The sequence below is a fragment of the Varanus komodoensis genome, unplaced genomic scaffold, assembly GCF_004798865.1.
Source record: "Varanus komodoensis strain SLA01 unplaced genomic scaffold, ASM479886v1 scaffold11, whole genome shotgun sequence".
In the NCBI taxonomy this organism is placed as follows: domain Eukaryota; kingdom Metazoa; phylum Chordata; class Lepidosauria; order Squamata; family Varanidae; genus Varanus; species Varanus komodoensis.
The window spans coordinates 27,174,045-27,201,116 of NW_025335317.1; the positions used below are offsets into that span (position 1 = coordinate 27,174,045).

General features: G+C 42.5%; 1 protein-coding gene across 3 annotated transcripts in view; it reads right to left on the minus strand.

Annotated features, from left to right (window-relative positions):
• Nucleotides 1-27,072, minus strand: part of BTAF1 (B-TFIID TATA-box binding protein associated factor 1) — a 95,557-nt gene that overhangs the window by 12,713 nt on the left and 55,772 nt on the right. For all 3 annotated transcript variants that reach the window (XM_044420697.1, XM_044420696.1, XM_044420695.1), the window contains exons 22-33: nt 24,474-24,627; nt 22,261-22,370; nt 21,143-21,344; nt 18,549-18,697; nt 6,847-6,999; nt 4,158-4,279; nt 3,674-3,841; nt 3,420-3,497; nt 3,199-3,328; nt 2,615-2,756; nt 2,332-2,462; nt 346-471 (exon numbers count right to left, since the gene is read on the minus strand). In XM_044420697.1, coding sequence (XP_044276632.1) covers nt 346-471; nt 2,332-2,462; nt 2,615-2,756; nt 3,199-3,328; nt 3,420-3,497; nt 3,674-3,841; nt 4,158-4,279; nt 6,847-6,999; nt 18,549-18,697; nt 21,143-21,344; nt 22,261-22,370; nt 24,474-24,627 — 1,665 coding nt within the window. The remainder of the gene's footprint in view (nt 1-345; nt 472-2,331; nt 2,463-2,614; nt 2,757-3,198; nt 3,329-3,419; nt 3,498-3,673; nt 3,842-4,157; nt 4,280-6,846; nt 7,000-18,548; nt 18,698-21,142; nt 21,345-22,260; nt 22,371-24,473; nt 24,628-27,072) is intronic.

The following is a 27,072-nucleotide window of genomic DNA, read 5'->3' on the forward strand; positions in this document are numbered from 1 at the left end:
CGCTCTGCAAATGCTGAGTGCTCTAGCCTGGAACTAGAAACACACAGAGAAAGATTATTTGGTTTTAAACCTACAAGAACATTTTGCATTCTCTTTTAAAAGCGATATACATTTTTAAAGAATACATTCAATTTTAACTTTATATATCATATATATTCACTCTGGAAATTCAAATCAGAGGTATGATACATATTTGGATCAATTTAACTATAACATTGAAACAAACAGTCCCAGTATGCTTTGGAGTCTGACCATGTTTTAACTGCACCTGAAAGAATTACATAAAATTTCTAGTCTGGTAAATGTTTGTTGCCAAGGAATAACAAAACACAAAGAAATGTCAACCTGAAATACATGTCCTGTAGCTTTAAGCTTTGGCTTTTCAGTCTCCTCAGTGAGTGAAGCTGCTGAAACAGTTTCTTCCACATCACATTTGGCACGTGATTTGGCAAAATCTTCATAAAGCTGAACCTATGAAAACAGAAGGAATATATGCTTATTATTATTATTATTATTATTATTATATTATTATTATTATTATTATTATTATTATTATTATAGCATTTCTTATGAAATCACTGTTAACTTAAAATTTTCTCATGAGTAGGTAGTTCAACAACACGTATCCTTTCAAAAGGAAGTCTACTCCTACATTAACCTGATCAGCCATGAGTACTACTGCACCCTTCTATATGCTGCCATTTCAGAATTAAGACACTCATTTTCTATTTTACAAGGAATATAGAGCCACCACGAGCTTCTTTCTCAGCATCAGTACAAAGCAAGGCAAATGCTACTTGAAGAAGGCATGCTGCCCAGCAACTTTTGTCCAAGGTGGGCAGACGTTTTTGACTCACAACAGAAGAACTGCCATATCATTTGGATTCTTCTAGGATATTCAAACAATTTTAAATAGCAGTCCAGCTAACAAGCACTACCTGTACATCCATGGATTGCTGCCTCCAATCAGCTTGTTTACTGCTGTCACCCTCAAGGCATTTTCCCTGAGACCCACGCTGTTCCTCCTGCTTCAAGGGGCACCATCTACTGCTGTTTTCCCCATCCCTTTCTTACAAAAAAGACAACAGCAACCTGTTTCTTCTGGTCTCCATGGTTCCTTCTGTCAGCCCCCTCTTGGTCTTATCCTCCGTACTAGCATTTTGGACATTCTGGGTGATTTGCTAGCCATCAGAGCTCAGGTACCCATACCACTCCGCTTTCTCACTTCCCCTCTCCAGGCATTGCCATGTTGAAGGCTACATATGTGTGCAAGGAAGATAAAGCAGCTGTGTGGACGGGTACAGGAGATGTCTGGCCTGCTTTTGCCAAATGAAATGAAATGTGGGAAAAGGAGAGTAAAAGGCCTGCCATTTTGGGAAAGGAAAACTTGTGTGTGGCATGTATTCTGAACTGAAAGCTTCTGAAGCAAAACTAACATTTTTGTGAAGCAAGTTAGTGAAAGTAACCTTTCAAATGTCTCATGCTGCAATGAACTAAAATTTGAGAAGGACAGGGATTTACAATTCAATGCTGAAAGCCACATCAAAGCACTGAGCCTATTGCAGGTGGAATTCCAGAACAGAGTCACTGATTGCCATGAGCATGGAAAGGAAATAGCAATGTTTCAGAATCCATTTGAAGTAGCACCAGAGGCTGCAAGTGACTTTAGTCAGATGGGACTAATTTCCAAGATGAAAATTGTGAAATCCAAGTGTAGGTCAAAACTTACAGACGAACATTTGCATGGAATTTTAAGGGTGTCTGCCACAAACCTTGACTTAGACATTAATGCCCTGGCTAACGGAAAACAGCCACATTGACTAGGTAGGCATGTGTAGCTAGATAAAAGGATTTTACAGTAAAATATTGTTCCAAAATGGATTGCATTCAAGTTAACATTTCTTCATCTACCTCTGAATGTTTACTTTTGATCTAAACTGGGAGATCAATAATTTTGTTACAACTGATTTAAGATGTGCCCCTCTTTAGGCATTGGGCACTTTAATGGCCATCACTTCCCAGATGGTTTGGGACCACTGTTTTAGATGTTGCACCAACCATCCAGTGCAGATACTTGAGGGAAATCAATGAAGACTGTGCTCCATGAAAATGTTCTTGCTGTTCAGAAGTTTGCAACAGACGGAAGGAATCCTTCCATTTGTGGGAGACAACAAGCTGGATCTAACAATGTTTTGAGTCTGAACATACTTTGTTTTCCCCATTTAGAACATTTAAAATCCCTATTTAGAACAAGTTTGGGATCTGAGAACATTCAAAATTAGCTCTATTATTGCTTACTAATGCCAGTGTAATACAAATCAGGGAACTTGCCTGTAGAGGACTGAGGATGCAGTAATAGTCTTGAATAATTTTTGGTGGAAGATCTTGTAGCACATCTTCTTTCATTCTTCTCAACAAAAATGGCAGGACTTGCCTGTGCAATGCTTCCATTGCAAGCACACCTGCAAATGCCCACAAGAGGAAAGGTATGTGGATTGGTGAAAGTATTAAAATGGATAGTAAATGTGTCATTTACTAGCACGTGAACAGCAGAATGCATGAAGCTTCCCAAGAATAACAATATTTTATCAAGCAAGGATAATTTGTTTCTTACCTGCCTCCTGTTCTCGACTGGAGCTCCTGGCATCCCTACTTGCTAATATGGGTTTGCCATATCGAGCTGCAAATTGGCGCTCAGTACCCAAAAATCCTGGCATAAGGAAGTCAAACAGTGACCACAGTTCTAAGACGTTGTTCTGAACATAGGATAAGCATTAGTTAGGAAAACAGTAATTACAACAAACTTCAATTGTTCATATAAATTCACCATGTTATAACTAAGTAGCATCATGATTATCTGCAGGTACTTCTCTCATCTCCAAACCTGACTGAGGTTCTTGCATGTATGACTTTAGACCTTCTCATGAAAAATCTAGGAAGCATAAACTCAACATGTGCAATCAATTTCCTTCACAACATTTCACTATCAAGTGGGCCCTCAGACACTGCAGTTTTGCTTCCCATACATGCCCATTCAGCAGTTCCAGAATCGGCACAGATTCTTATGGAGTGTGGCTGTGATGCTACATGCATCTGGAAAGAACTGCCAACTGTTTTTTTTTTCTCTCTCTTTTCTTTTCACGTGTTTTAAGAATTTTCCACTAGTCCCTTTCCACTTTCAAGAAAGACATGAATTACCTGAATTGGTGTCCCAGAGAGTATAATCCTATAATTGGCAGTCAATTGCTTTATTGCTTTTGACAGTTTTGTTTTTCCATTTTTTATGACATGGCCTTCATCAAGAATGCAGTAGTTAAATTTAATATTTCTAAGAGAGAAAGTACAACTAATCAACTTTAACAGGACAGATTAAGAGAAATAGAAATATTAAAAGGAAAAGAAAGCACGATTGTTCTCACCTAAAGAAATCAATGTCATTTCTCACAACATCATAGGAAGCTACAATTAAGTTGTGTCTTTTAACATGGTGTTGTAGCCTTGAGGACAAAGTATAAACAAATTAGGTCTTTAATTACAATGGTGAAACAAACACAACTTTATAGAAATATTGTTTAGATTAATGAATTATGACATTATTTTCTGAATAATCCCAGAAAAGGGAAAAATGATTTCAAGCCAGACAGTAAATAGGCTTCTACAATATATTCCTTACCTTGCCCTTTCTGTGGGAGGGCCAGTGTAATGCAAAGGATTCAAATATTCTTTGGAACAAAATTTACCCACTTCATCTACCCAATGGCCTGTAAGGGTAGGAGGGCAAACCACCAAGGATGGGAGAGGAACACAATCAGCCATTTTAGTTCTTGCATATTCTTGGGCCCTTTGGAAAATAAAACCACATTATATGAAAGGTTGTATCTCAGAGGTGGCCAAACCAAAGCTTGGAGCCACATGCAGCTCTTTGAATTTATTTTGCAGCTTGTTGCTCACCACCCAGGGCACCGGCAGGCACCTTCTTGCTGCTCGCCCATGCCCACTTACCACTCGCCAACCACAACCACTGCCTGTGGGCACCCACTTGCAGCTCTCGAACAACCGATATTTACTGTATGTGACTCTTCTGGCCACCCCTGTCATATCTTCTGTAATGTGAAAATCCCAAAATAAGATTAATCAGCAATCATTGCTTAGGTTACCTGAGACAGTGATCTCCTGCGAGAATACAGATGGATTGCAGGGTTTTTCCTAAGCCCATATCATCACAAAGGATACCATGAAGCTTGTATTTATTGAGAAAAGCCAACCAATTTACACCTTCCTGTAAACAGAAAGGAAAAAAAATATATTTAGAGGAGGGAGACAGGAATGTAGTTTAGCTTCTCCATATACCAGTCTTGGTCCATTGAAGGACTCTAATGAGTCACATACAACCATTTAAATATCTTTAAAATTTAAAGGAAGTATTAAAAGCATAAAGGGATGCCGGGGGGGGGGGGTGAATTCAACAATAGAAGCCCAGTAGAAAGGCAGGTTGCTTATTTGTAACTATTGCTTTTCAAGTGGTCATTTGTGCATTCAGACATATGGGCTTCACACTTGTGCAGAGCTTAGAACTAGGAAAAAGCTAAGAGTTCAGAGTTGTGAGCGGGAGGCTGTGGGAAAGTTTCCTGCCCATTCCTCAGTTCCTTTGAAGATGGCAAAGGGTCTCTGGACCAAGGGGTGGGAGAGGGGTGACCACCAACCCTTTTGGGCCCCAAGCATCTACAGAAAAGGAAACAATTGTTGTTTAAGGAGGACAACAGCAAGTGGGGCCACAGAATGGGTTGAGTGAAGGCACAGATGACCACTTGAAGAACGACATTTACATGTAAGCAACCTGCCTTTCTTCTTTGCTGTCTCTCTGTGCATCACACATATGGGCGACCAGCTAGCTTACTACATCAAGAATCATGGGTGGTTAGAAGAGAGGACAACCCTGCTGAAGGCATAGTCTGCTCTCGCTAGGATGTCGAGTCTGCAGTGCTTGACAAAGATTGAGTGGGTCAACCACATGGCAGCTCTGTAGATGTCCTGGAGTGGGACTCTGACAAGGAGGGCCATCTTGGTGGCTAAGGCTCAAGCAAAGTGGGCCCTGGGTCTTAAGGTGAGCTGGAGGTCAGAACTCTTGTAAGTCAGGGTGATGGTGCTGGGTGCGAGGGCTGGGCTGTGGATGGCAGCAGGAATGGGCAGAAAGATGGGTCCAGAGCATAAGCTCAAGCAAGAATCTGACCTTCAGCTCAAGCAAGCGTGCTGGCTGAAACATCTCTGGGCCTAAAGGGTTCTGTAGTCCCCTGCCATCCAAAAATACTGCTGAGGCCCAAAACCACACTCCCTTGCAATGTGGGGAGTCAAAGGGTCTGTTGCCTCCATGTACTGGTGGGGTCGTATTTCATGAGTCAGAAAATGCCCAGGATCATGAGGTAGTGCGGGGTTGCAATCAGGTCATAAGTCATCACCTCCTGATGCCCTGGGGCAGCCAGCACAACCAGAGGGCAGGTTTGATGGGTGACAGGGCCAGATACCAACTGGGTATCGAGGCCCTCCACAATGACTGGGATGGTCTTTGCTTGAAAGGGGATGCAATGTTCCCTGGTGAAGTCCCAGTTAATAAACTTGGAAGCGGTCCCAGAGTCTATCATGGCCATCACCTGAAGGAGTTTCCCATGGGGCAGCAGGAACCAGACTGGGATGAGGAAGTGGGGGTTAGATGTTGCAGTCCCCAGATAGTTTCCCCCTAATGTGCCTGGGAATGTCCATTTCCTTGGAGAATTTTCTTAGATGGGCAGGTGGCAGCAAAATGGCCCTCCCAGCCACAATAGAGGCAGAGACCCTGAGTCTGCCACTGCTGCCTCTCAACCTCTGTCAGGCAACGCCAGGAACCATCTGCCTTTATGTGCTCAAGCCCGGGGTCAGAAATCACATGTTCCAGTGGCTTTACTGGGAAAAGCTCAAATCGGTCAAGTTCCTGTCACTGTTCTGCACTTCTGTCTGTAAGGTGAGTGTCAATAGCTATGCTCCTAGTTGATGGTGGCTGAAAAGATACTAAGGGAATGGGTGGGAACTCCTCCCACAGTCTCTTGGGAACACTTAGCTTTAGCAGCTTTCTCCAGTTTTAGGCCATGCACAGGAGCGAAGCCCATATGTGTCATGCAGAGATCAGAAACAGGAATAAAAATGTGTTAGCAGCCTGTCTAAAACAAATGGTAACAGAAGAAGCCACTCATACCAACCTTTGGAGAGAATCTGATCTCTGGGGCACTGCCATTAAGTTTTCCCTACCAACTACACCTGTCTTGCCAGTGGAACACCTCTCAGGAGAGAGAGATTCCACTAGAAGAAAAATCTTAGTCATCTTCTGCCAATCAAAACTTTAATGTTTGTAGTAAACCACCACACAAATATGCCAACTATCAAACCAGAAATTTGAAGAGTATTTCAAAGGTCATGCTATCATGTATTTTTCCTTAAAATGCTTTCAGTGCTAGAAACAAGTATTGGGGCTAGAACACAGAAATTTATTTTCAACCCTGCTTGTTCATTTTTAATTAACCTTGGCAATTTGGTAATTAGTAGAAGTAATATAATTTTAGCAACTTTATTTCAGATCAGTATTTAATCAGAAAATAGATTCTCATATCAGGGCTGGAAATAGCACACAGAAGTCTACAAACTGGATACTTTTTGATCCTATGATTATCAGGTCACATACAGCTTTTTAAAATAATGACCAGATAAACTATCCAAATCAATCTAGAGAAAAAAGTCTCACATTTGAAGAGAAAGATGGGTGTACCTGTGCATGCATGTGAGTGCACGGGAAACTGAAAGTTTCTTGTAATAACTTACCTGCTGATATTTTCTGAGTTCTGCTTTAATTGGTACTGGAATTTTATAGTTTTCTAGTTTTTTCCCATCTAATAATTGCTCCAGAAAATGACGCTCCTTGGCTTTAATTTTGATTAAATCTTCAGACATATCTGGTGGGTCTGGAATGCCAGCCTGAAGCAAAAAATGGTAAAAGAGAAGAAAAAGATCAGTTACAGGTACAGAATAACAGTTACAGGCAGGCAACCTGCCTTTCTTCAGCATGGTCTCTGTGCATAACACATGAGCAACTGGTGAGCTTACCTCTTGGAGGAGGGTGTTGTTGCTCAGCATAGAAGAGACACACCAGCATACATGGCTATGGAGGTTGCTGTTGCTCTAGTGGAATGTGCACAGATCAGGCCAGTGAGTGGGAGGTCAGTGAGATCATACTCTAGGTGGATTGTATGAGATATCCACTTAGCAAGTCTCTGAGAGAAGATAGGTGAGCCTGGAGAAGTGCCCCTACAGGCAATGAAAAGTCTTTGTGACTTAGGAATAGACTGTGTTATGGATTTATAAAAGGCTAGAGTCCTGTTAATGTCTAAGGAGTGGAAGGCTAGCTCAACCAGATTGGAAGGCAACTGGAGGAAGGTCACAAGTATAATAGGTTTGTTAATGTAGAGATGACTTTCAGTAGGAAAGTTGGATGAGGGTGGAATACCACTTTATATTTGTGGAAGGTGAGATAAGGTGGATCGATCCTGAGGACAGCTAAGTCTCTGGCTCAATGAGCTGAACTGACAGTCACCAAAAATGTTGTCTCAAAAGAAATGAGACAGAGGTCCGCAGAAGCCATGGGTTAAACGGGTTTTTGTGTAAGTGCATGAAGGACCACTGAAAGGCTCCATGTTGGCATGGGTTGTCAGAGAGGAGGTACAAGATTAACAAGGTCTATAAGGAACCCCTGAATGGGGGCATGAGAAAATACAGAGTAGCCTTGGAGCAGAGTATGGAAAGCAGAAATGGCAGCTGCATAGACCCTGACAGAAAAGGGTTTGAGGCCCTGCTTGTATAAGGAGTTGAGAAATAAGAGTATCTGGCTGGTGGAGGTTTCGTCTGATGGAAAACTGTGTTGTGCTTGCAAATTCAGAGAATGCAGTCCACTCTGAGTTGTTTGATTTGTGCGTAGCAGGCTTCAAATGAAGAGCTGAGGACCAGTTGAATGTCCAGAGAAAGATCAATAATTGTATTGGACATGGCATAATCCTCCATGCTATGAGGAAGAATGTGTGTATAATCAGATGGAGAACTTGATCCTGGAAGATGAGGCCGGGCAGGAGGGGGAGCCAGTAGTAGGTTAGACTGGAGAAGTTGAAAAGATGGGGAAACCAATGCTGCCTGCGTCACCAGGGAGTAATGAGGATTGAATCTGTTTGATCTTGACAGATCTTTGCTAAAACTATTAGAATGAGAGGGAAAGGTGGGCACAGGTCGAATAAATCTTTGCTCCATTGTAAGAAGAAGACATCTCCCCCCATCAATCCTCTGCCCACGCTGGCTCTGGAGCAAAAAAGTTAGCAAATGGAATTATCCTTTGTTGCAAATAGGTCTATGTGAGGGTGACCCCATTGGTTCCACAGGGAGTGCAGTATTGTGGGGTGGAGTTCTCATTCATGGCACTGTGTCAAAGTGCAACTCAGAGCATCTGCAAGGATGTTGTTGGTTCTTGCAGAATGGATTGCTAGCAGGGTGGTACACTGGACAACACACCATCTTCCTATCTTGGTGGCAAGAATAGCAAAAGGCAGAGATCTTGTTCTCCCTTGTCGGCTGATGCATGTGAGAACAGTGATATTGTCCATAATAACTGGGAGATGTCTATCTTGGAGTCTGAAAAGCTCAGAACAATTTCTGTACTGTGAGGAGCTCTTGAAAGTTTATATGGCGTAAGTGTTTGTGCGGGCCCCACTTTCCCTGAATCTTGGAAGGGACACAGTAAGGTCCCCATTCTGAAAGGCAGGTTGCTTACCTGTAACTGTCGTTCTTCGAGTGGCCACCTGTGCATTCACACATATGGGTGCTGCGTCTGCACAGTGCCTAAGGCCGGAAAGATTAGAAAGCTAACGGTTTTTGGCGGGACACTCCGCTCCCCTCCCCCTCAATGCTATATATAGAGCGGAGTTGCCACCATTTTCTCAGTCTTTACAAGACCGAATGTTCGCCCCCTCTCGGAAGAGATACATATTACAATGGCTTTGTTAGGGACCATGACAATCAAAATGAGACATGGTACCGAAAGAAGATCCACTCACTGACACCGAGCGGGGCCGACGGGTGGGTTGTGTGAATGCACAGATGGCCACTCGAAGAACGACAGTTACAGGTAAGCAACCTGCCTTTCTTCGTCATGGCCTCTGTGCATCACACATATGGGTGATTAACAAGCTTACCAGACTCAGAGGAGGGCAGTTTTGTCATCGAAGGATGGCGGAGAGGACTGCCCTACTGAAGGAGCAATCCAGTCTGGCACGCACATCAAGGCGATAATGCTTGGCAAAAGTGCACGGAGCAGCCCAAGTTGCAGCTTTACGGATATCCTGGATTGGGATTCCCACGGCAAAGGCAGAGGAAGTTGCTACTGCTCTCGTGGAGTGACCCCTCAGAACAACGGGTAAGTCCATTTTGGCAAATTGATATGCCAGCACAATAGTTTGCACAATCAATTTTGAAAGTCTCTGCGATGTTACAGGAGAGCCCTTGTCCTGCTCAGAATATTTCACGAAGAGTCGGTTAGACCATCGAAAAGTCTCTGTACACGATCTGTAGAATGCTAAGCAACATCTCACATCGAGGGTATGCAGGGATCTTTCAATCGGGTTCGATGGTGATGAAAAGAAGGCAGGTAAAACAATGTCCTGATTAACATGGAACGGAGTGGCTACTTTAGGCAAAATGTCGGATCTGTTCGAAGAACCACCTTCTCTTTGTGGAAGTTCAAGTATGGAGGATCTACTCGAAGAGCACAAAGTTCACTAGCTCTCTGAGCCGAAGTGACAGCTACAAGAAAGGCTGTTTTCCAGGACACGAGACGTAAGTCAATAGTCGCCAGAGATTTAAACGGAGCTCTGGTAAGTGCTTGAAGTACAACTGAGAGACTCCAAGTAGGCATAACAGGACGAATTGTTGGATGAAGATTCTGCAGTCCTTTGATGAACCTTCTAATAATTGGTCATGAAAAAACTGATGAGCCTTGCACCGCACCGTGGTAATGGGAGATCGCAGCTGTGTAAACCTTTATGGATGAAGGTTTAAGTCCCGAATGATGTAGCTCTAAAAGAAACTGTAGTATATTCTTGATAGAAGTCAATGCAGGGGCAAATGAATGGGATTTTACAAAAGACGAGAATCGACGCCACTTTGCCACATAGGATCTTAGAGCAGATTCGAGAATTCGCTGAATATCTGGATTGAGAGTGCTCAATCCCAAGGCAAATTCTATCGGATCTGAGTAAGTGAATGATGTCTCGGTTCCGTAAGTGGAAGTTCCAAGTGCAGGAGTAATCATCGGTATCAAATCGGTAGCGTGGGTCATCGGATTCGCCAAGCTGTGAGGCTCAAAGAAGTCAAGTCCGAGTGACGAACAGCTCTGTCTTTCTGTGTTATCAAATGAGGTATCGATGGTAGACGGAGAAAAGTGTCAGACAGTCGGAGGAGGATGGAGAACCATGCTTGATGGGGCCACCAGGGTGTTATTAAGATTCCCGTGGCATTGTCGTGGATAATCTTCGATATGACTTTTGTTAAAAGTGGAATCGGAGGAAAGGTGTAAAAGTTGATGTTGGACCACGGGACCATAAGGGTGTCCCCTGCTGACCCTGGTCCGCTGCCCGCTCTGGAGCAGAACGTTTCGCATACCCTGTTCTCGTGGGTAGCGAACAAGTCCATGTCTGGATGTCCCCAATTCTGGAAAAGCTGATTGCAAATCTGTCGATCTAACTCCCACTCGTGAGTCGTTGACATTTGCCTGCTCAACACGTCAGCTTCCTTGTTGTCGGTACCGGCTAGATGAACCACCAGAAGAGTTATATCCCTAGGGATGCACCAGTCCCAAATCTTCATCGACAGCTGAGCTAGGGCGGTGGACTTTGTCCCGCCCTGTTTGTTCACATAGAACACAGCAACCACATTGTCTGATGCAGTCTGAACCACGTGTCATTGGACAGTATCCTTGAAGGATCAATGAGTTTGAAGATCGCCAGTAGCTCAAGATAGTTGATGTGCCTAGCTGATTACTGTTGATCCCAAGTGCCCTGTGTTCGAAGTCCTGCACATACCGTACCTCAACCGATCAGGGATGCATCAGTATAAAGAGTCAGGGTTGGATGAGGCAGTCGGAATGGAACACCTACATTCAGATTGCCTGGTATTGTCCACCATGCTAATGTGTATAGAACGGTTTGTTGGGCGAGTCCTGTTGTGGACGAAACATCCTTTTGAACCATAGCTGAAGAGGTCGTAGTCGAAGTCTGGCATAAGGAACAATGGCCACCAAAGCAGCCATATGACCCAAGAGCTTTTGAATTGAAAGAGCCGGGACAGTCCTGTCTTGTCGAATTCGGTGGATCAATGAGTAAAGATTGTCTTGACAAGCTAGAGGAAGAAATGCCCTCACTAGGGTGGAGTTGAGACGAGCTCCAATGAAGTCAATCACCTGCGAGGGGACAAGGGACGATTTTTGACGATTAATACACAGTCCTAAATCGTCCAGCAAAGTACAAGTTGTGTCCATGGCCGAGAGCAGACCTTTCCAGATCTGGGAAACTATTAACCAGTCGTCCACGTAAGGGTATACTTGAATACCCTGAAGCTGGAGGTGCGCACACACTGGGGCCATGCATTTAGTGAAGACCTGTGGAGTGGTGTCTAATCCAAATGGAAGGACATTAAATTCAAATATGTCGGAACCGACAGTGAAGCATAGGAGATGCCTATGACAGGGATGGATAGAAATATGAAAGTAGGCATCTCTTAAGTCCAGGGAGGCGAACCAATCCTCTCTCCTCAGCAACGGAAGGATATTTTGAAGAGTAGTCATTCGAAACTTCCTAGGTTTAATAAACCTATTAATGTCCCGTAAGTCCAGGATTGGACAGAGACCACCATCCCATTTAGGGACAGTAAAATATCTTGAACAGAATAAGTGAAGTCCCTCAGAGCAAGAGAGCTGTCGAATCACTCCTTTAAGAAGTAGTTGGAGGACTTTGTCTACTAGGACCGGCGAGCGTGGTGTAAATCGGATTGGACCCGGTGGAGAAATGATGTTGAATTCTATTCTGTATTCAAGCTGGATGATGGATAAAACTCACCGATCAGATGTGATGGACTCCCAAATGGGGAGTCGGCTTTCCAGCAGGTCCCCAAATGGGAGAGGGAAGGGTGGGTATCACAGGAGAGGAGAGGTTCGCCGGGCCCGTCAGTGCTGATGCTTGTTCGTATTGAAGCGGCGATGGCCCTGCTGGAAGCGTTGTTGTGGCTGTTGTTTCTGACACTGCTGGCGCGGCTGGAATTGCTGTCTAGGTGGAAACTGCTGTCTATAAGATGGGAGAGACCAGGACTACTTACGTCTAGGTTGGGCTGGAAGTTCCATCCATCGAGCTGTCTTCTGAGACTCATGGATAGACTTCAATTTGTGGTCTGTCCTAGCATGGAATAGTCCCGAGCCATCAAAAGGCATCTCTTCAATATGCCGTTTCATTTCCTCCGGAAAGTTGCAGCTCCGGAGCCATGCATGCCGGCAGAGAGAAATGGCACTGACCAGAGCCCTGGAGTCGGTGTTGATGTGGTGCCTTGCCGTAGATAGCTGTTGTATGGCGACCTGCATGGCTTCCTTAATAAACATCTTAGCCAGGTCTCTCTGCTGGTCTGGCAAAGAAGTGGCAATGTTAACCAGCTTCTGCATGATGAAATATTGATATATGGCCAGCGTTGCCTCATAATTAGAAATACGAAGGCCGAGTCCAGAGGCTGCATAGACTCGGCATGCCAGCATATCAATCTTTCTTCCTTCTTTATCACGAGGAGCTGTATGGCCCCTCGACTCTCTTCCCTGGGACGACTCAATTACTACCGAGTTCAATTTGGGATGGTGCAGGAGGAATGGTATATCCTGCTCCCGAACTCAGTACATCGCTTCATACCGGCATGATGTAGGCTGTGGTTGGGCCAGCAGGTCCCAAGGCTGAACCATAGCCTGGCGAATTGTCGTTATTAAGGGCAGGATGATGGCAGCCGATTGTTCACCCCTCACAATGTTGTAAAACTTGTCGGTGCTAGGATCAACTGGTGTTGTGCCTTGATCTCTAGCAACCAAACAAGTCTTGCCATCAGTTCTCCAAAAGTGATGAGGGCTCTTCTGAAGTTCCTGGCCCTTGAGCAGTGATTGCCACGTCTGGCGAGGTAGAATCCACCTTGGACTCGTCTGAGTCAGTCTCGTAGCGGAGTGGTCCGCTGGAGGAAAAGAGTTTCCTGGTGATGTGGCGTGCCTCGCTTCCGTATGCCTGGAAGAAGACGGAGCCCCTCTCGGAACCGGAGAAGACATATGGTCCTGTGCCGACAGATAGAATGCGTAGGAATGGTAATCCTCCCAGCCCATGCGATGACTGCCATAGCGGGGTTGGTCCCATTCCTCCATGCGTTGGTCTGAGGAGTGACGTCAGTGCCATGGCAGAGAAGTAATCGGATCTGCAGTAGGCCTAGGCATTGGCGTAGGCGAATGAGCTCTCAGCAGATAATCGCGAATCTCCCCATCCGATATCAATTCACATAACGGCGTCTTGGGTTGCTCGGGGGATGAACGTGCCGAGCGTATGACCCGCCTAGGAGACCCCGGTGGAGTAACCTGCATGACAGTCTGCAGGGTCAGTACCGTTGGGGTCGGTCCTATCACGGCCGCCGGGACCAAGGGCACTGACGAACCCAAATTGCAGTGTCGAGCGTGGTCGGGTTTCTTGGGCTTGTGGGCCGTTTTGTCTGCCTTATCCTTCTTAGCCTTCTTGTGGCTAGAGGCTTTATCAGAGCCAGCATGTTTCCTCTTCTCCTTGTGTTTGTGAGGGGGAGAAGGAGGTTGTTGAGCCTCCGTAGTTGGAGCACCATCGTCCGATGGGCGTGGTGGAGACAGGTTTTGCAGCCAGTTGGTTGGACTGCATAAGGGCCTGGTCCCAGAGCATTTTCCCCAGGCAGTTCTCCCGATTCTTACGTGCCTGCTTAGTGAAGGCCTGACAATGGCCACACTTACCAGTTCTGTGCCCCTCGCCTAAGCAAAGGAGACACAGATCGTGCGGGTCCACAGGGGACATTTTTGACTCGCACTCGGAACATTTAGGAAATGCTGCCCGCTGCGCCATAGGAAAGAGGAAATGAGAATAGAGAAGATAGTAAAGAGGGAAAGATAATCTTTTTTTTTTTTTTTTTTGAAAGTTAAGAGTGAATGAGAAGAACTCTAACGGGGGGAAAAAACTTGGAGATATAGAACAACGATCAACAAGGAATAAGGAACAATGGAGATCAATACTAGTGAGAGAGAAAAGGCTTCAGGCACAGCGAAAGGCAGTCGCAAATGACTGAGAAAATGGTGGACACTTCACTCTATATATAGCATTGAGGAGGAGGGGAGCGGAGTTTCCTGCCAAAAACCATTAGCTTTCTAATCTTTCCGGCCTTAGGCACTGCGTGGGCACAGCACCCATATGTGTGGTGCACAGAGGCCACAATGAAGAAAGTAAGGCATCTGCTGTAATCGCCAGGGTTGGTTCTGGTGGGTTCATGTGGGTTCTGGTGGATTCATGACTCCAATCGTGGTATTGGCCGCATCAGTCCACCACCTGAGGTCTGTCCAAATTGAGGGGGAACTTGAAGCTTGGTTGGGTGGGGCTCTGTCCTGATGTCAAACACAGACAGGAACCAGAGGTGAAGTGATCACATTTATTTACATTTACGTTTATATGCTGCCTCCTACCAAAGTCTGATGATCAGAGTGCATATGAACTTGGTAGCTGCTATGGATGCTTGCTGGGATGGGGCAACAATGAGCCTATCATCTAGGTTAGGATATATGTGGATCCCTTTGTGGTTGAGATGTACACAAAAGACAGCCATGTAATTTGTAAATACACATGGGGCCATTGCAAGGAAAAAAGGAAGAACAGTAAATTGAAAAAAATCATCTCTTACTTGGAAGTGGAGAAAGTGCCTGTATGACTCCTCAACAGAAATGTGAAAGTATGCCTCTTTAAGGTCCACTGAAGTGAACCAGACATTTTTGTGTAGTTGGAGTAGAATAGATTGCAGTGAAACCATCCTGAAGCATTTTGGTTTGATATATTTACTGACCCCTCCAGGTCAAGGATGGGCCAAAGGTCACTAAACTTCTTTGGGACTGTGAAATACTTGGAATAGAAACCAGGAGTTCCAGGGTGTGCCCTCTCTCTGGCTTCCTTTTGGAAGAGGGAGGATATTTCTTCAAGGAGGGGCCTGAAAGGAGTGATCCTTTTTACAGTACTGGGTGGACAGAGGGTTTTAAACTCAATGTGGTGTTCATGGACAATGATGGAAAGCACTCATGAATCCGAGGTGATGGCAGCCCAAGAGTGGAAAAAGGACTGAAGGCAGTGGTTGTAGTATGGATTGGAGGAGTAAACAGATTGGAGAACAGGCTGGATCTATTTCAGTCGGGGTTCAGGCCTGGTTTTGGCACACAAACAGCTTTGATAATCCTATAGGATGACCCATGCCAGGGAAGGGAAGGGAAGGTGTGACCTTATTGATACTACGGAACCTCTCAGCAGCTTTCAATACCAAGTCTAATGTTTTAATTTGTATAAGCTACTGTAGCATTTCTGCATTTCTTTAAAATATGGTTTTAAATTTTGTATAGTTGTAATAGGCCTGAACCCCAAAAAAGCCAGGCCTGTGTCTCTAGCTCTTTAAAATGCTTGCTTCGCTGTGCATTAAAGTCTAGCTGCTTACAATACTACAACAGAGATTTAGTCAGCCTTTCCTTGAATGTTTGCTTTCTTGAAATAAAGGAATTTCCCTTTCCGATATTAAGAAGGCAAAAAGCACACAGAGAAACAGCACATCTGCAGCCTTGATTGTTGAGTGCAGGTGAAAGGCAGTTCAAGCCTATGCTCTGATGTCAGACAGAGGTGGAATCCTGGCCATTCAGGCAGGAATACTCCTTAGTAGCTCATTGTATGTTATTATTTTAGTATCTCCAAATATAGTAGTATCAAAACTATTCTAGTGATCATATAATTATATAGAATGCTGTATGTATGCATTATAATACCTTAAGTTTGTAATCTATAAAAACTTGTCACTTTCTTTGTGCTCTGGTTCCCACTACTTTTGAGGGGGATTCTGCTGTTCTTATCTGAACTCAGCTGATGGGAATCTTATCTTGCAGAAGTCCCCACTGTAGAGAATAAGAGGCTTGCTGTTAAATGCAATAGGTCTAGCTAGCTTGTTTGGTATTACTGTAGTAATAAATAATCTTCTGAGTAGACCTCGAGTTGGCATATCACTCTCTGGAAATCTTAAAAGAACCTACTGCTCATGGCCAGGGCAACACAATAGTAATAGTGCTTTTATTGCTGTTTATATATTATACAATATATCATATTCTGTAAATTGCCCAGAGAGTTTTGGCTATTGGGCCAGTAGAGAAATGAAATGAAATGAAAACCAAACTATTTTGAATAGAGAAGCCAGGCAATAGTCCCTTTTGGATGTTTTTGAAAGAAAACATAAGCTGACACCAATAAGGAAGGCTCAACTATTTGAAAAAAATTGTTTTTCCTGGACTATTTATTGATAGTTTCCCAGTAATTCAGTGTTGAACTGAAGGATCTTGGAAGACAGTCCATGTTATCAAATGCACAAAGGCAGATTTATTAGAAGCTAGAGAAGCTCTAGAAGGAAGAATGAAGTAAAACTGAAATAAGGCATTTATAACTGAAAAACTCAGTAATCAATTCAAGTATCATTCTAAGGAAAAAAAATCTCAGTTTAAGCCAATAAAAAAAATTATCGTACATTTCTAATACAAACCACACAATCCTTTCACCCATTCAGGAATATTATTTGGAAGAGTATTCAAGAATGGGTGCTAGAAGTTAAACAAATTTTAACTAAAGTCACTCCGTTCTGGGCTATACTCTAAAACCGTGATGACAAACTTTTTAGAGACTGACTGTCCAAACTGCATCCCAAAATCCACTTATATATCGCAAAGTATCAACACTACAATAAAACCTGAAAACTGAGGTTTTAGGTTAGAAAAAACAACTCACAGCCAGTCCAAACAAATGCATATATATTCTTGCCAGCACACTGACAGGCCATGCAAAAGCTCGGATGAGTCACGACTAATGAGTCATCACTTGTAACATCGTCGCCTGGCACCCAACTCCTTTCCGAGCATGCGCATGGGCCCAGTGTGCGCTGTTATATGAAGTTCGGCTGGAGGGGCAATGCTGGGATGACTTGCCTCGCATGCCGACAGAGTGGCACGTGCACCTTAGGTTCAGAGGCACTGACCTAACCCTATGCTAGTGTATACCCCAAACCCTAATATAGGGCAAGACTTCCATTGAAAAGAGGGTGATTTTGAAAAAGCCTTCTGTGAGTAGCTTTTTCTGCACAGCTCATCATTTCTGCCCATTCTAAACACATTCCCACCATCAAAATCAGGCCAGGACACCTTGTTTCTCTAACCCTAACCCTACCCAGGTGCACACCCCTAACCCTAATATAGGGCGAAAGTTCCACTGAAAAGAGGGCGATTTGAAAAAGCCCTCTTTTATTGGTTTTTTTGCACAGCTCATCATTTCTGCCCATTCTAAACACGTTCCAATTATCAAAATCATGCCAGGACACCTCGTTTCTCTAACTCTAACCCTACCCTGGGGCACACCCCTAACCCTAATATAGGGCAAAAGTTCCCTTGAAAAGGGCCAATTTGGAAAAAGCCTTCCTGGAGTTGCTTTTTCTGCACAGCTCATCATCTCTGCCCCTTCTAAACACATTCCAGCCATCAAAATCATGCCAAGACACATCGTTTTTCTAACCCAAAACCATCCATTCATCTGAAGAGTGCACTAATGTGCACTCTACAATTCTGTATGCTTTGCATCCTTAAAGAGACACTGAAGTTAGTTCTAAAAAGAAATGTTCTTCATCCCCTTTGTATTGCCTGGATTCAATCCAGGAGAAATATACTCTGTGGAAATTGGGAAGCTGCTCAGTCCAGGTGGAGAACAGGTTAATGGACTGTGCAGAGTCAGGCTGTAGAGGAGAAGCACTGAACCCAAGGGCAGGGACTGAGAATATCCCTCTAGGTATCTGCAGAACTTCCACTAGTCCTGACCCGTTAAAAAATCCACAGAGAAAATGAGATGCCAGTTCGCATTACTAACAACAGCTGCTAGACTTCCAAGCACAGCAGACCCTTTTTGTGTCTTACCAATTACTTTTTATTTATTTAAAACATTTCTATGCCACCCCCATCACAACAAAGCCTCTGGGCGGCTCACAAAGGATACATAAATACATAAATAACAACAATATAACAATTCAAAAAAAATTGTTTAAAAAAAACTGTTCCACTTGTTCAAGCAACCAAGAGTTAAAGAAAACAGAACATACATATTTTCTGTCAGAACTGAGAAGCGTTCAGGACTTACCTCAAGAGGCATCAATCTAATTAGGGTTGCGAAGCACTGAGTGGCCATGAAACGCACGCTATCCGTCTGATCGCTCATTCTGCCCAGAACTGGGACCACAAGTAGAACTATGTAGGGAATAATTCCAACATCTAGCTGCTCCATTACAGCTGGATTAGTAATTAAGGAATTTTATGCCAAGTTCAGAGCCACTTTTATACCAGTTAACAATTATGGGTTATTTTAGGTTTATAGCATGCTTTCCCCTCTTTTCTAAAATGATTTAAAACTGAAAAAGCATCTAAACAGTATATTATACAGGCTTGGATCCTAATCCTAACAGAGTTTCCCTCAAAAGCAGGGATTTCTGGCTTCTTCCTTCCCACTGCACTCTCCTGAAATGATATGCCTGAGGACTGGGGGACCTTTGATAAAGTTACAGCATATGTCAATAGGCAGAAAAAACAGGGATATGTGCAGAAGCTTAAGTACCTTCAGTTTATACAGAGGTACAATTGAATCTAAGCCATAATTACATAAGAGAAAATGTATTTGAGATTTAGGATACAACTAGTCTAATTAAAAACACATTTTGTGACCACTGAATTACTGTGACTATTGTAATACTTTCCCCCCTATTATTGATCTACACATTATCTTCTTACAGGTCAAAGTACACTGAAAGACCTTCCAGCTCAGCCCTGCAAAAAACGAAGATAATGCATTAAAATGGCATCAAAGTGGAATTTTAATCTTTTACACATGCTGTACAGTATAATCTCAAGGGAAAACTAACTTGATTCTAAAAGGAAAGAGATTAGAACTATTTGAGCAATAGGACAAGAAATTCCACTATTGCCTTTTAACTGCCAGAAAAAGGGATATATATGGGTCTCATGCAAGCAGCAAGAAAACTAAACAAAAATTATATTAGGCTTAGCCTTGTAATATGTACTAGATTAAACTTAATTTCTACCTTCTATGTCAAAGTGGTGTAATAGAAGACTATTTGAATTCCACCCAAGGAAATCTAGGTTTAAGTTCTAGTTTGGCCTATTGCTCACTGCTGTATCTCAGTCTACCATTACCTGTCACAGTTCTTGAGAATAAAATATACTACATACAACCATACATATACTGCTTTGATTCAAAGTTAATAGAAGGACAGGATATAAATGCAGTAAAATGCCCTTTTCAGGCCTGCTTCCTAGTTGCAAGCGTGTTTACAATTTAGAGTAGAGAGTATTTGTTATTTTGCCCTTCTCATTTGCACAAACTCCCTCCCTTCCTCATTGTTGATTTCCCCACTATAATATAACATCTATGCATTTTCTTTCTTTCTTTTTTGAAGAACTGGATAGAATTCAGAAGCATAATAGTGCCTACTGGGGGACTGAAGCATGCTAAATATCAAATTGATAAAGGGCTACTGCATTATAGACTGATATCCTATTTAGTACTTGTATCCCTTCACCTACACTATTAAAATTAGTAACAAATTCTCAGTTGAAATGCTATTTTAATGTACTTTAGTGTTTACAGAATTCAAAGCACACTGGCACTGCAGTTTACCATGGTGCATTATAGGCTTCAAGAGCTAACAATTTACTACTTTAGCCACCTCTTCTTTACATTACCCAAACAAAGCCTGTAACCAGTTAGGCTCATACGGCATGGTTCTATTTTCCTTCTGTTCCTTTCTGATTAATAGAACACTGTGCCTCTCTTGCTTTCTTGTTCTCGAAGCATTTTGCAAGTACTAGCTTTTCTCCTTGCCCTTCAGCTGCTACTTTACTCAAGTGGAGTCACAGCAACTGTTACTTGCACTACTCTAGCTATCCCATTACATCTTGACACCAAATATTTATTTATTTATTTAAAACATGTCTATACCATCCTTCACTAAAGAGTCCCAAGACAGTAGTACAATGAAATAAGAGTGCAGCATCAGAGGATAAAATTCACATATGATGGATTTGCTGTTCTCCTTACAGGATTAAGCTTCAAGAAGGGGAGGATATCTAGTGAGTTTGCACAGTTGCTTCGCTGTGCTTCAAATATGCTCACGGAGACTCATAATTGCCATACAATTGTGAGACTATTATTTGCCTTGCTTTTCCTAGCTGAGGCTTCTTTTAGCATCCTGCTGCTGATGCAGTTGGAATACAAAAATAAGAAGCTCTAACCCCTTGCTCTAGTTAGGTGGAGCCTAGGACTTGTTATTTCACTGTTCCACTTCCACTTGACACCTTTCTGCTAAACCTGGAGTTCAAGCTCAAGAGCAACATGGAGAGAATTCTCATACAACTATAAATATGATCCATGTTAATACATGTAATTCTGGGCAAGTGGAGCAAAAGACTGAAGCGTAAATAAGTCTTCTGAATTTTCTATACAGTTCTCTTTCTGCCACCATGCCTGGAATCAAACAATTACACATACTATTCTAGTCAGAAGCAAAGGACTCTGGTCTAATACAATCCTGAAAAAAATCACTTTAGTTTTACTTCAAGGTTTCACAAAGTTTACGAAATGATTCCACTAAACCATACATTGAGTAATTGATATTTAAAGTAACACATAAACAATTTTGTCTTATAATTAGGAAAGGATACAGGCAAGAGCTTCAATTGCACCCTCTTGCTTAGTGCTGTCATCTATTGCTCCCAGCCAAGGAAGGACCTTTTCCAAGAAAATGTTAATTGTTTCTATGGTAGCTATTTTGCTCATTACACCTACACAACGAGCAGCCATATGTCGCACTGCAGTGTAAGGATGTTGTAGGCACATACAAAGATAAGGCAAGTGCTGTATCAACTGCAAAAAAAAAAAAACACAAAACAAAAAATAATATATTCACTTTTATAAACATGTCAGATGCTATTTAAAAAGCATTCTAGTAGCTTAAAATGGTGTGACCTGCATGATTAAAAAATCTCATGTATTAGAGATACATCTCTAATTACTTGCACCTGAAACAGGTGAAAAATGAATAGTTTATGTGCACATTTCAGCATACAAATGAAAACATATTAAATGTTTTGGCTATCTGACTATCTCTAAAGTCATGGTAATCACACTTAGGATGGAAACCAATGAACATAAGCCTCCAAACTAAATGGCTCACACTCAGTGTATGCAGAGCCAGAGAAGAGTCAGAGAGAAACTTTGCCTCCTCACTTCTCTGATTCTGTATTTTTGTTAAAACAGTCATTTTTGGCCATCTAGCAAGAGAGTTTTGGAAGGGGAGTGATGGAAGACAAGAGAGATATTCTGGCCTCTCCAATCAGCATTCCTCCTGCCCTCCAAATACCCCCTTCTTTCCCTTTCTTCTTAACCTCAGAGAAGCTGGTATGGTTCTTTCCATAACTGCATGGGGGTAGAAGTGGAGCTCTGGTCCCAAGGTCCGAGGCCAGCCTTCTGTTTCTGACCTTGAACCAGGGAATCTGAAAAATCATATAGTCCCTCAGGTAATGTCTAAGTTCTTTTCCTGAATTTATACTTCCAAAGATCAACTCAGAAAAAAGGGGAGAATGTTTGTATTACTCCTTCTTATACTACTGAAAATCACTTTACAAATGATTTTAAAATAGACTCAGGAAGTAAGTTACATCTTTCAAAGCACAATACAGAAATTCTAAGAACTGTGTTACTACTCAGTACTCCATTTTAAAATACTCATATTTGTAATGGGAAAGTATGCTAGAAGTTACTTTCAAGTCAATTTAATTACCAAAGGGTGAAGTTGAGCATCCATAGAAGCTGCGGTTGTTTCAAAAACCTGTAGAGAGTTCACCAGTTCCTGGGCTGGTCCGTCTCCTTTTTCCAATAGTGATTTTCTATCTATTAGAAGAAATAACTTGTATCAGAAAACTCAAAACTGAACAAGAAGCAGCTAAGCAGAGTGGGGCTTAATAGTAGGCAAAAAAACACCTATCCTTCTGCTTGATGTGTAAGTGCCTGCCAACAGAAGACTTTTTTGCTTTGGTTTTCATTTTAGTTTTGTTTACTTGCTTTGCCTTATTTGTCTGACTGTGGCAGCTTGCTGCTGTTTGCACCTGGGGACTGAACTGTGCCGTAGATGGATCTAGTTGGTTGTCTTTGTCACTTGAGGCTTAGGTAGCCTCAGTGGCATGGAGTGCATGCTACCATCTTTGGTTAGTGGTCCAGTTATTTCCTCTTTTGGAAAGCAACAGCAATAACTGAAAACAGACAGTTCAGGCTGTCTGAACACCAATGCTGGCTTGCTTGTACTGGTTGTCTGTCAACTTCTGAGCCCAATTCAAGGTGCTGATTCTAAACTATTCTAAACTATAGAGCGTTATACAGCTTGGGACACCAAGACCTGATGGAGCATCTCTCCTGACCTGAATACTACATAGTATTACTAGATACTACATTCAGATACTTCATTCAGATACTAGATACTACATTCAGTATTTGAGATTTCCCTCCAACTATTTATTTATTTATTTATTTATTTATTTATTTATTTATTTAAAACATTTCTATGCTGCCCCCATCGCAACAAAGCCTTGGGGCGGCTCACAAAGAATACATAAAAACATACATAAATAATAATAATTAAAAGAAACATTTAAAAAACCCCCAGTGCATTATCGGCTAAAAATTTTAAAATCCTAATTAATTCAATAATTTAACAATTAAAATAAGTTTTAAATAAAAAGGTCTTAGCCTGGCGCCGAAAAACAAATAACGATGGCGCCAGGTGCCAAGTACAACCTCCAAGGGAGTCCTGAAAGGTAATAACATGGGTAAGAAGATTTCTCAGTGGTGGTCTCCAATTACAAAATGAGCCCTCAAATGAGGCACCACATTAAGATCTTCAAGACATTCAGTGTCATCGAATAGCATATGGGGGAAAGTTCATACTTGTCTAACTGTATTAAAATTATTTAGTTGTTCCAAATGATTTATAATAAGTTTCAAATTTTTGAACATTAAATTTTTATGCAGTTTGCATTGTATTATAATTTGCATTTTTATCAATTGTTGTGAACTCCCTGGATAGCTTCAGTTATCCAGTAGTGTAACACTGAAAAAAAGAAATAAACCTTATAAGTAGGTGGATTTGACTTAAATTAAATCAATTTAAATCACGATTTAAATCACTAGTCAGTAAAATGAGATTTAAATCATGGTTTCACACACATGCCTGTCTTACTCATAAGAAGATGAACTTCATTAAAATATTCCCAAACTGGGTCTCTTTTACAGCCTGCTGCCATTATAGTTTTGGTTTTCTCCTCCAAAGAAAGAATAATATGATAAGCCTCAGGCTATACACAAAACCATCCAAAGACATGTGGAGTATTTTGCTCAAAAGGGTTCACTATTATTTTTACTGCTTGCCCCTCCCTCCTCACACTTAGCTTCTTCTGCAGATCTATTCCACTTCCAACAATCTTCTATTCATTGAATTTTCTGATACTTAACACTTGGTAAGGGGTTGATTCTGAGTACATAGATTAAGGTATTTTTCTCAACTATGTATGTTTATTTTATAATGTTTTTGCTGGGAAGAAAATGCATGTGATCTTTGCAGATACACATTCCCAGTTTTGAGAAGTGTAAAACCAAACATCTATGATACTATCTACTAGATAGAAAAACTGCCCGATAATCTTACAGAAAAAAGCTGGAAGAGCATAACATTGTAAATGGATTAATGGAATTCATTTACCAAAACATTCAAACATTGCATGAATATACAGCCCCATGCTACATAATTAAAAACTAATCCTTATTTCATGATGAATAACATTTGGACTATAATATATCTCAGAAAACTATATTTGGACAGATTCTTCCGCAAAAAGCATTTTACTAAAAAAACCAATTAAAAATGTTTTAAATAAAATCCACTGAAAAATCATTGCTTTTTATCCACGCTACTTAATTAAGTACCCTAAGAATTATACATACCAAAGCTGTTAATGTCAATATTGTTCCTTAAAGAACCAATCATGGCATCCCAGAGATGAGGCAAGCCCACTGCCATTTCACCACCAAAATGCTTGGCAATAGTGGACAGAGCAAATTCTGCCCCTCTTCTTTGAACAATATAGGGCTTTTGAGCCTACAATTTAATAAGAGGGAGAATAAAAGGGAGAGAGAATAAAGCACACTTCCATCCATCTTTCTGCCCGCCCCACTCTCTGCAAAATTAAGGAACTGTCCTAGACTCTCTGCATATCAAGCTGGTAAGAGAAAGAAACAACCTATAAGACATCAGGGTTATCTAATCCAAGTAAAAACAGAAGGGCTAGACAACTGTCACTGATCAGCCAGCACTTGGAGACAGAGGCAATTATAAAACACTTATTTCTCCAGAATTAGAGCTAAAAAGACAAATAATACAGTGGTACCTCGGCAAAGCAGTGCTTGCAACCCCAACCCCAGCCAACCCATCCAGAAGGACACCATGGTTGATGGTGTTGAAGGCCGCTGAGAGGTCAAGGAGAACCAACAGGGTCACACTCCCCCATCCCTCTCCCTGCACAGGTCATCATACAGGGCGACCAAGGCTGTCTCCATTCCAAACCCAACTAAAACCCAACTGAAATGGATCCAGATAATCTGTATCCTCCAAGAGTGCCTGCAACTGTCCAGCTACCACCTGCTCCAATATCTTGTCCAAAAATAGGAGATTAACAATGGGCCAGTAGTTATCCAGTACCCCTGGCTCCAGGCCTGGCCTTTTAAGGAGTGATCTCACTATTGCCTCCTTTAAAAGGGCAGGGACCACTCCCCCTCTTAATGAGGCATTGACAGCCTCCCGGATCCAGGGCCAAACCCCATCAGATCTCCCAATCAACCAAGATGGGCAAGGGTCAAGAAGGCATGTGGTGAATCGGACAGAACCAAGCACCTTGTCCACATCCTCAGGTCTCAGTAACTGAAACTCATCCAATAATGGACCATTAGATGGTGCACCAGACACATCTGAAGATTGCACTGCACAAGTGGCAGAGTCAAACTCCAGGCGGATCCAAGCGATTTTTCCCTCAAAGTGAGAAGCAAATTAATCACACAGAGCTGTCGAGGGCTCTGGGGTCTCATCCGGAGAACCAGATTGTAGGAGAATCCCGGACCACTTGAAAAAGCTCAGCTAGACAACACTGTGAGGAAGCAATCAGGGAGGCAAAGTATCTACACTTTGCCTGTCTTATTGCCACTAAGTAGGCTCAATAATGAGCTCTTACATGTGTCTGATCGGACCCATCATGAGACTTCCACCACCTGTGTTCTAGCCGTCTCCCTACCTCCTTCATTGCCCTCAGCATATTATTATACCACAGTGCTGAATGGGGTTATCAGTAGGGAGAGGGCACTTTGGCACAATCAAGTCAATAGGCCAAGCCATTTTCCTATTCCATGAGACAACTTGGTCATCAACAGAAGTGCCAACCATATCAGCCAGATATTTCCCCAAAGCCCTTTGGAAGCCATCAGGATCCATCAGACTCCGAGGGCAAATCAATTGATCTCTCTCCCTTGCAAAGGGGGAAAGGAGGCAACAGCCTAAACCTAACCAGGTAGTGGTCCGACCATGACAAAGGGACAGATGTTAGTCCCTCCACATCAGAATCCCCATTGCTCTGTCCGATAGAAAAGACCAGGTCCAGAGTGTGACCTTTCTCGTGTGTCAGGCCAATGACATGCTGAGACAGCCCCATGGTTGTCTTGGGGCCATGAGGTCCTCAGCTGCCTTGAATAAAGCAGCCTTGGCATGGAAGCTGAAATCCCCCAGGAGCAACATTCTCACAACCAGGTGTGAGACCTCCTCCAGCTCTGGTGTGCCCACAGCTGGAATCCTGTGCCCAATTCTGGACTCCACATTGTAAGAGAGACATAGCTAGGTTAGAATCAGTTCAGAGCAGTGTCATAAGAATGGTAGCCAGATTGGGGGGATGCCATATAAGATGATATTGAGGGAGCTGGGTCTTTTCAGACTACAGGAGACTTAAAGGGGATCTTATAGCTACATACAGGCATGCAAAGGGATTCTACATTCTAGAGGGTCATGACCCGTTCTCCCTTGAAGTAGAGGAAAGGATGCAGCCCAAGTGGGGAAAGCTCAAGGAACCAGGTTTTGGGTTGGATTTCAGGAAGCACTTCCTGATGGTTAGGACCCCTAGGATATGGAGTGGGCTTCCACAGGAAGGGAGCGGGCATCAGTGAGCGTGCTCAAGGAAAGATTAGACAACCACATGTTGAATATTAAGTGGGTGGAGCTGGCTGGAGCCAGGAGTCAGACTAAATGGCCTGGGAGGCCCTTTCTGTCTTGCTATGTTTTTATGAAGTTTTCATATACATATAACTTCTAATCTACAAAACTAGCTGAACTTTTTCTAAGGGAACAAGACATTCATCTTTAAGGACTGGTTTATTCACACATATTTCCCAATGAAAGTTTGCATGTGCCAATGAAACACCACTAGCTAAGCAGAGCTTCATATATTGATCCCAAAAGACTACAATATTTTTCAAAAATGAAGTGAATTAACATAGCCACATACAT